This window comes from Doryrhamphus excisus, linkage group LG4 (assembly GCF_037039965.1).
Source record: "Doryrhamphus excisus strain RoL-2023G ecotype Guam linkage group LG4, RoL_Dexc_Guam_v1.1, whole genome shotgun sequence".
Lineage (NCBI taxonomy): Eukaryota > Metazoa > Chordata > Actinopteri > Syngnathiformes > Syngnathidae > Doryrhamphus > Doryrhamphus excisus.
In genome coordinates this window covers 2,231,587-2,239,929 of record NC_136360.1, presented here as the reverse complement: position 1 = coordinate 2,239,929, position 8,343 = coordinate 2,231,587, and the positions used below count along the sequence as shown (strand labels likewise).

General features: G+C 39.4%; 1 protein-coding gene across 4 annotated transcripts in view; it reads left to right on the top strand.

Moving 5' to 3' along the window:
- Positions 1-1,011: 1,011 nt before the first annotated feature.
- The window catches only part of ak4 (adenylate kinase 4), a 97,367-nt gene continuing 90,035 nt past the window's right edge, over positions 1,012-8,343 (top strand). For 2 of the 4 annotated variants that reach the window (XR_013627249.1, XM_058073724.2), the window contains exons 1-2: positions 7,423-7,646; positions 7,735-7,883. Coding sequence is in view for 3 of the 4 variants with exons in the window: in XM_058073724.2 (XP_057929707.1) it covers positions 7,645-7,646; positions 7,735-7,883 (151 nt within the window). In the remaining variant the exon portion in view is untranslated. Of the gene's footprint in view, positions 1,159-7,422; positions 7,647-7,734; positions 7,884-8,343 lie in introns of those variants that run through there. The other 2 variants (XM_058073725.2, XM_058073726.2) reach the window with 2 other exon arrangements.

Genomic DNA, 8,343 nt, shown 5'->3' with positions numbered 1-8,343 from the left:
GCCAGCCAATCACAGGGCACATATAGACAAACAACCATTCACACTCACATTCATACCTATGGACAATTTGGAGTCGCCAATTAGCCTAGCATGTTTTTGGAATGTTGGAGGAAACCGGAGTACCCGGAGAAAATCGACGCATGCACAGGGAGAACATGCAAACTCCACACAGAGATGGCCAAGGGTGGAATTGAACTACGATCTTCTAGCTGTGAGGTCTGCACGCTAACCACTAGAACGCCATGCCGCCCCGTATTTCACTATTATACCATAAAAAATGTCCAAGTGAGCAGATTCCAATAAAAAATATTCTTTAATATTTTCTTCTTTATATACAGTATTTACTGCAAATTATTGATATAAATGATTATACATATATATAATATTTGCACTTCAGTCATCTTTGCAACCTGCAAGTTTGAAAAAAAAGGTTGAATTATCACAATTGGCCAGAGAGTGGCGCCATTGAGTCAGCATGGGCACCCATTTGTGTTTATACTGTGGCTACCAGTCATAGTCAACAAGTGTTATTACGACCTCAAATGTTATTATAGACCTCAGGGGTCATTAAAGGGTCGATGGTAATTATTATTCTTGTTTTCAGAAAGCACATTTTAGCCGGGCTTATCAATTTTAAGGAAGGTCTGAGTGAAGACATTGCTAGTTCCTGACACTCAGACACACTGGAGGGATGCTAGAATTAAGTACAGTTTGGTGATTTTTTTTGGTGCAAAATAATTGTAATGTAACTTGGCAGAAAAATGTCAGAATGTGTTTGAAAATTACTTTGTCCCTGGAAAAGCATTTTGAACAGAAAAAACATCTATCCGTTTTCTATTGGAGCCTATCCCAGCTACCGTACACCCTGGACTGGTTGTCAGCCAATCACATTTCTTTCTCACTTATACAGCTTCTGAGTTCAGGCAAACCCTCTTTGGTGTTTTTGAGACAGATTCTAAGAAAGCAGATGGCAAAGTGATGTCAAAAAAGATATCATTGGCAGCTTCGGTGCCAAAGACATCAAATAACATGAAAGATGACATCATAGAGACACTATAGTTCTCATGACCAGTGACTGTTTCACCAGAGTCAAGCAAGATAACTTGCAAGACGGCAAAATAATAAGCGGAAATGAACACCCTTGCCATGTAAAACGAGGTATGTCACTGCTGTCAGTCTTTCAAATGTTCTTTATTTTTGCTATAGTGTGAATATAAGTGCTATAAGTGCGAATAATTGTGTCTATATGTGCTTTGTGATTGACTGGTAACCAGTCCAGGGGTCAGCTGGGATAGGTCAATAATGCTGAAAACATTATTTTAGCTAGCAAATAATCACACACAAATTTGTAAAAACTGATGATTTTGGGATCAATACCTGGATCAATATCTGGATATGCAGTAATCCGTTCAGTTTTTCTGTCTTTTGTCTTTACTCTCGCCTCCAAACAGGCAGATAGGGTTCACTCTGTACATTGGTTAAGCACATACACGCTTCATAGAACAACGGCAGAGTGAGACCTCTTGTCACTCATACAGTGATAAGCATAAGTAAAAACACAGCAAAAGAGTGGAGCCTCTTGAAGAGCAAAGTACTATAAGGGAAATTAGAATGGAAACACATATTTGGAAAGCTAAGTGTGATAATATTAATGAGCTAGGTGAGCCAGAACAGAACAGAAACCAGCCAGTGTGCCAAATACCGGGGGGGGGGGGGGGAAACTACACATTAAAATGCACATTAAGTATTCGCTCTGACAGTAAACACTCACTGAGGGGGTTGGAATTAGTCAGACAGGCAGTTTCAAACTATTCTTTTGGCTCAGCTCAAACTACAAACTACAGTAAAGTCTCGTTATATCGATATTCTCGGGAGTTGGAAAAAAATACCGATATAACCGGACTATCCATATATCCGATCCTGCGCCGAACTGCATTAAAAGTGGGCAATAATGCACTCGACATTGTTCTATAGTATAGAACAGGGGTCAGCAACCCGCAACTCCAGAGCCGCACGTGGCTCTTCAGCTTCTTTGTTGTGGCTCCCTTTGCAATGCTTGAATATTTTTAAACACCCGATTGGGGAAAATACACGTCTCTGTAATGTGTTTTAAAAAATCCAACTTTGTGTGAGACCATGAATGCATCCTGACTGAGTTTTGACTGATTGCATGAGCACAGGTAAACATAAAGGAAAATAAGTAATACTTTTATAAAGATATTTGACATTTTAAAAACAGCTGCATGGGCGCCAGAGTACACAAATCAGGTAAGTTTACAGTAGTTTACACATTTATGTAATTATATCTCCAATAATGATAATAAATAAAAATAAAAATAAAAATAAAAATAAAAATAAAAATAAAAATAAAAATAAAAATAAAAATAAAAATAAAAATAAAAATAAAAATAAAATGAAAAATAAAAATAAAAATAAAATGAAAAATAAAAATAAAATGAAAAAAAATAGTAAGACAGTAGAGAAAGAGAAATAAAAATAGAGTTGAGTAAAAACAGAGTAAAAGATGCATTAAAATACAATATCAAAACATTCATTCAGAGCTAAAACAAGGCTAAAAGCGGGGCGGGGCGCAGCAAGAGTACTAGCAAGAGTACTAGCAAGAGTACTACCAACTCGTCTTTTCTTATCTGAACTACCACCAAATTCCCCCAACGTTGTTTCAAACGTATGTTTTGCGGCTCCAGGCTATTTTTCTTTAGTGGCCAAGGGGGTAAAATGGCTCTTTTCATAGTAAAGGTTGCCGACCCCTGGTATAGAACAATGTCGAGCAGCTTAAATCAATCTTTGCTTAAGGATTTCAATACCAAAAAAGAACACGGCGAACGGCTGCTTCCAGTCAACTTTATTTTTCACACTTCCACCCCCCATCCCGCCCCACATAGGTGGCCAAACACATGCCACGAACGCCAGCATGTACATATGAAAAACAGTGATTATTGCAAGCGATAAAAAGATATCTGAATACAACACAATTAAATACATGTATTTGTACGCTTGTGTCTTCGTTGGAATAGGTGTGTATGCTATGTCAGTTGGTTCTTCTGTTGCAGGCATGTGTTTGGCCAGCTATGTGGGGCGGGTTGAGCATGACCTGTGAACCAGGAAATGCGGGAATCGGTGTGTGTGTGCTGCGCTCTGGTGGTGGAAGTGTGAAAAATAAAGTTGACTGGAAGCAGCCGTTCGCCGTGTTCTTTTTTGGTATTGAAATCCTTAAGCAAAGATTGATTTAAGCTGCTTTTGTATCGATATAAGCAGACCAAATTGGCTGGCGGGAGATGAAAAGGGCATCGTAGTAACCGGATTATCATAATAACCGGGTATCGTACTAACAGAACTAATGATATCATAAAAGACTAGAAATTTGCCGGGAAATGAAAATAGTATCGTAATAAGCAGTAATTCGTTATAACCGATATCGATATAACGAGACTTTACTGTATAAACAACAACTTGTTATGGATTAGTCTGGTTACTGACTGATGGCGTGCGCAATATTTGACAGCTCAGGGTCGGCGCTTCCTTGCAACAAGTTCTACAATGATCTTGTGTGCAAAAGCAGTTTAAATAGTGTTTATGTTATTGTTCCAATGACAATTTCTTCAGTAAGTGCGTGGGTCCCAAGAGGCAGTCTGACAAAGCTCCAATTTGCAAGTGTCTTTTAATGATAACAAAAATCCAACAGCCCACAGGGATTTGAAAAATAAAGCGCTCTTAACAAGAGGAATTCAAAGCGCTTGGAAAAAAAAAGCTATGAACTAGGCCTCTAAGAACAAATTAAGAATTTACTTAAAGAGGCCACCAAGAGTGACTGGGGCGACGTGAAGCAATGATACTAATGAATAGCAAGGTGTGGAGCAGGGGTCTCAAACACGCCCGCAGGACACTAGTTTGAGGCCCCCGCCTTGATATGAAAGTTTAATGTTAGTGCGGCCCGCGCAAGTTTGATATGGATGCTGTATGGTATCATGTACCCAGAAAAAATTATTACGTTTGATTAATGTTCATGTTAAAGGTTAAATAACTGTTAATAGTTATCCTCCCTATCCGTGTGGAAGTGGTACGTTTTTGGCTATTTAAGTTTAAAGGAAATAACTTGAAGGCTACCGTTTAGGTCGTTAGCTCTCTAGTTAGCGAGTTAGCATGTGTCTCAAGACCCTGCAGTTGCGCAATATGTTGTAAATAAAAAGAGTATAAATGTGACTATAGTCGTGTTTTGTCATGTCTACAGGGCTCTAATAATGCTTTGTTCATTTTAATCTGAAAAAAATAATTTGTCTACCCACCAACTATATGTGGTTTCTTAAGTTTTTATTATTTGCCGTTTTATTATTATTATATTTATTTATTACTGATTGATTTTCTTTATTCTTGTTTATTTTTCATCTTATTTTGTGTAGAAAAATAAAAAGTAAGATATTTTATCAGAGCTTTTCTTGTAGAAAATTCGAACCAAAGCGAAGTTTTTTTAATTTTTTTGTTTTTAATAAATAAATATTTTTTTAATTTTTTTGGGGGAAAACCTGATGCGGCCCAGTCTCACCCAGACCCGAGCTCCAGTGGCCCCCAAGTAAATCGAGTTTGAGACCCCTGGTGTAGAGAAATGCAGGTAGCATCCAGGCAAGCGTCCTCTTGTAGCAACAACGTTTAAGAAGCGTCTTTGCAATCAGCTACAGGCCAAGAGATCTAATAGCAAACAGAAAAAAGAGGGAAGAACAGAGTAAAAGTGCAAGACAGGATAACGGAACGTAACAGTACGGCTTAAAGCTCACTAAGGGATCCACAAACTTAAAATTCAAATAATCCAAAACAGTCATCAGATCAGGAGTCCATTAGTGCTTCAATGATACTCAACACCGTCCAACCCGAAGTAGCGTACCGGAAGTTAATCTGAGGTCAACTATCCGGTCTTCGCAGAGTGGACTAGTGGTTTTCAACGGGTCGAACGGGACAATTCAATAAGGCGTGGCCTGCCTGGCCGCAGTATAAGCATAAACGCATCCTTCGGCGGCGATTTCTTTCAGCCAAGGTCAGACGGGTGCGATTAAGCTGCATCGGTTCCGTGATAGCAAGAGTCCCCTGGAAGATGTCCCCGGCTACAGCAGCTGTGGTGGACTGTGACCAGGAGGCATGACGGAGTGAAGAAGAGTGCTGTGGTTCTGCTTCTGGTTGCTCCAAAGCTCTCTCCATGCTCCTCTCACGTAGCCGGCTGTCCAGCCGAATGGCGAGCGCAATGAGCTCCTCCAGGTCGTGTACGTCGTCTCTGGCGGCTAGTGCATCTTTTATCCTCGAGTTGAGACCTGCGTGGAAGACGGCGAACAGAGCACGGTCATCCCACCCACTCTTCAGAGCCAGGATGCGGAAAGAGACGGAGTATTCAACCACAGAGGAGTTTTCCTGGCACAGAGTATAAAGCCTTCTTCCTGCCTCTCGCTCTCCGACCGGATGGTCAAAAACTTTACGAATTTCAGAAAGAAACTCCTCAAGCGAATGTCCTAACTCTGGCCGCTTATTCAACACAGCACAAGCCCAGGTTGCGGCTTTCCCGGATAGCAAAGTAACAATAAAGGCTACTCTGGCACGGTCATTTGAATAGGTATAGGGTTGCAGCTCAAAAATAAGTCGGCAATGGTGTATGAACTGATTACACGTCTCAAAATCTCCTGAATATCTTGTTGGGTGAGGCAAACTTGGTTCTCGGATTACTTGAGGTGAGGGCAGTATCGGCCACACGGGCAGGCAACCGGGGGTCCCATTACTGGCTGGCGGTGAGATGACATTTTCCAGTTGATTGACAAGCTTCTCCAGGCTGGTCGATAAAGACTTCAGAGCAGTCGTTAAGTCTCTCAGGGCTCCGACATGGTCGCCAATTAGTTTCCCCTGTGAAGACGGGGTCATGCAAACAGAGTCAGACTTTGCAGGATCCATGATCTTGGTGGGATTATTCTGTTATGGTGCGTACACTCCGGTTTGAAAGTGTCTTTTAAAAATAAAAATGCAACACAAGAGGGATAAAACAATAAAAAAAAAAGAATAATCCAAGAATGAAAAGGCGAGGTCGACTTCAGATGGGATGAAAATAAGCAATAAAGCAAAAAAAAAAAAAAAAAGGCATACATACAAATTAACAATTTACTATGGCAATTGAAGGCAGCACAAACTCATACAAGTATAATCCAACTAGACTAACACTGGTGAGCAATGAATAACATGGACGCTTGAATAGATGAAACGTAAACAAAAGGTTTAGAGGAATACAGGTAGCCTCTCTGCAGGTCTAACCAATTATAATCCGACACCCTCCACATGTAGCGGCTGTGCTCAAGAAGGTTGATTGCAATCAACTACAGGTGTATCTTTTTGTATAGCAGTGTTTTGTATAACAATATGGCGCCATAGGCAAGCTTTTATATGGCACTCACCCGATTATTGACTTATAAATGCTTACAGAAGAAGATGAATAGTTTTTTTTTTAGAAAAGGGAAGTAAAGTGTGAAATGCCAGTGTGCGTGGTTGGGACAGGAAGTTACTTAACCTCTTCCTCATGTTTGCCCCGCCATTCTTCAGAATGTATGGATGGCTATAATGGAGTATAAGTCAACAATACCGAAAACACAGGAAGTGAACAGGCTTTAAATGACAAAACAAACAGTAATTATTATAAGGGTCAATAAAAGATGTGGTGTGAATGAATTACACAAAACCTCACACAAAATCTTCTGGGATAGGCTCCATCATACCCCAGCGACCCTAATGACGATTAAGTGGCATAGAAAACAAATGAATTAATGTTCACAACTAGTTATTAAATATATATATATATTTAATAAAATAAAAATAATTTAATTTACCTAAAATATTTGTTCTGTGTTTTATTCAGATTATATTAATAATAAACAAATTATAGACAATCATGCAATGAGTAAAAATAAAGTGAAAGAATCAGTATGCAAGAGAAAAAACAGCTTTTTCTGTGCTTCGGCGCCATCTGCTGGATAAAAGGGGGGATTGTGCCTCGCACTTACACCGAATGTAAACTTTTTATGAAATAATTCCAATTTCATCTAGATTAATTCACATTACACAACATACACGCCAAGTTAGATTCAAAATCCAATGCAATATACTTGCAAACGAATCAATTATGCGTCCGTGACAGTGTGATGCACATAAATGCATCACTTCTTGTTGAAATATTCATTCATGTCATTTGAATAATTTATCACATACTACATCGCGACATGAAAAACTACAAATACCACACCACCCGGCGGCATGACGTAAATCACACATCCGCATTTTTTTTGGATGATATGATGATGTGTGCGGAGAAATGGGGCGTCGTAGAAACGCGGATATTCATTCGTGGACAAACCCTTGTTTTTTTTTTTTTTTTTTTTTTTTTTTTAAGAGACGAAGGTTACCGTAATGTACCCAAAAGAAGAGCTCGAAGAAAGTAGGAAAGGCGGTCCCGCCTGTCGACCAGAGCAGGCACAGCAATGGGCACAGAGAGACGGTCTGAGACTTCGGAGATAAACAGAAATTGACTTTGGCAAAACACACCATCCAGACATTCGAAGGGAGGTTTTACTTACGCGTGGAACTGACTGGGAGTTTTCCCTTTGAATGTGATTGTCGTCCTTGCTTTTCTTCTCCAAACGGAACGTAACACCGTCTTAACGGGAGCGGTCTGTTATTGTTATTTTTTTGTTGAAGGAAGAACATGGCCAAGTTGTTCCGAGCTGCTATTATGGGTCCTCCGGGGTCAGGTAAAGGAACCATATCCGAGAGAATTGCGCAAAGTTTTGGCCTGCAATATCTATCCAGTGGTCACTTTTTGCGTGAGAGCATCGCAGCTAAAACAGGTAAGATACAGTTTGGATAACAGCCTGAAATCTTTATTTATTTCTTTTATACCGGAAATGGTGATGCACGAGACATGTCTTTTTCAACACTGTATGCTTAAATATTAACATTCTTATTTAATTTAGCACCACACTGTCTGTATATGAATAATTTATCATCTTGGGAAAATGTTGTGACTTCATCTCTCTAGTCTCCAGAGTACAAGAAAGCTTTTGAACGCATTACTTTAATAGCCTCCCATAAGGAACCAATTGAATGCCCTAGCATGGGCAAGTCTCGCAAATACTGATGCTAATCCTGGATATACATTTTTTTTTTTTTACAATACAAATGTAAATAATGGAAAGTTATATTTTGATTTTGATTGATGTAAGAAATGCACTGTTATGATTCATATATTTGCCCAAATAAAGCGAAAAAAAAAAAAAAAAAAAACCTGGATATACATGCTGTGGACTT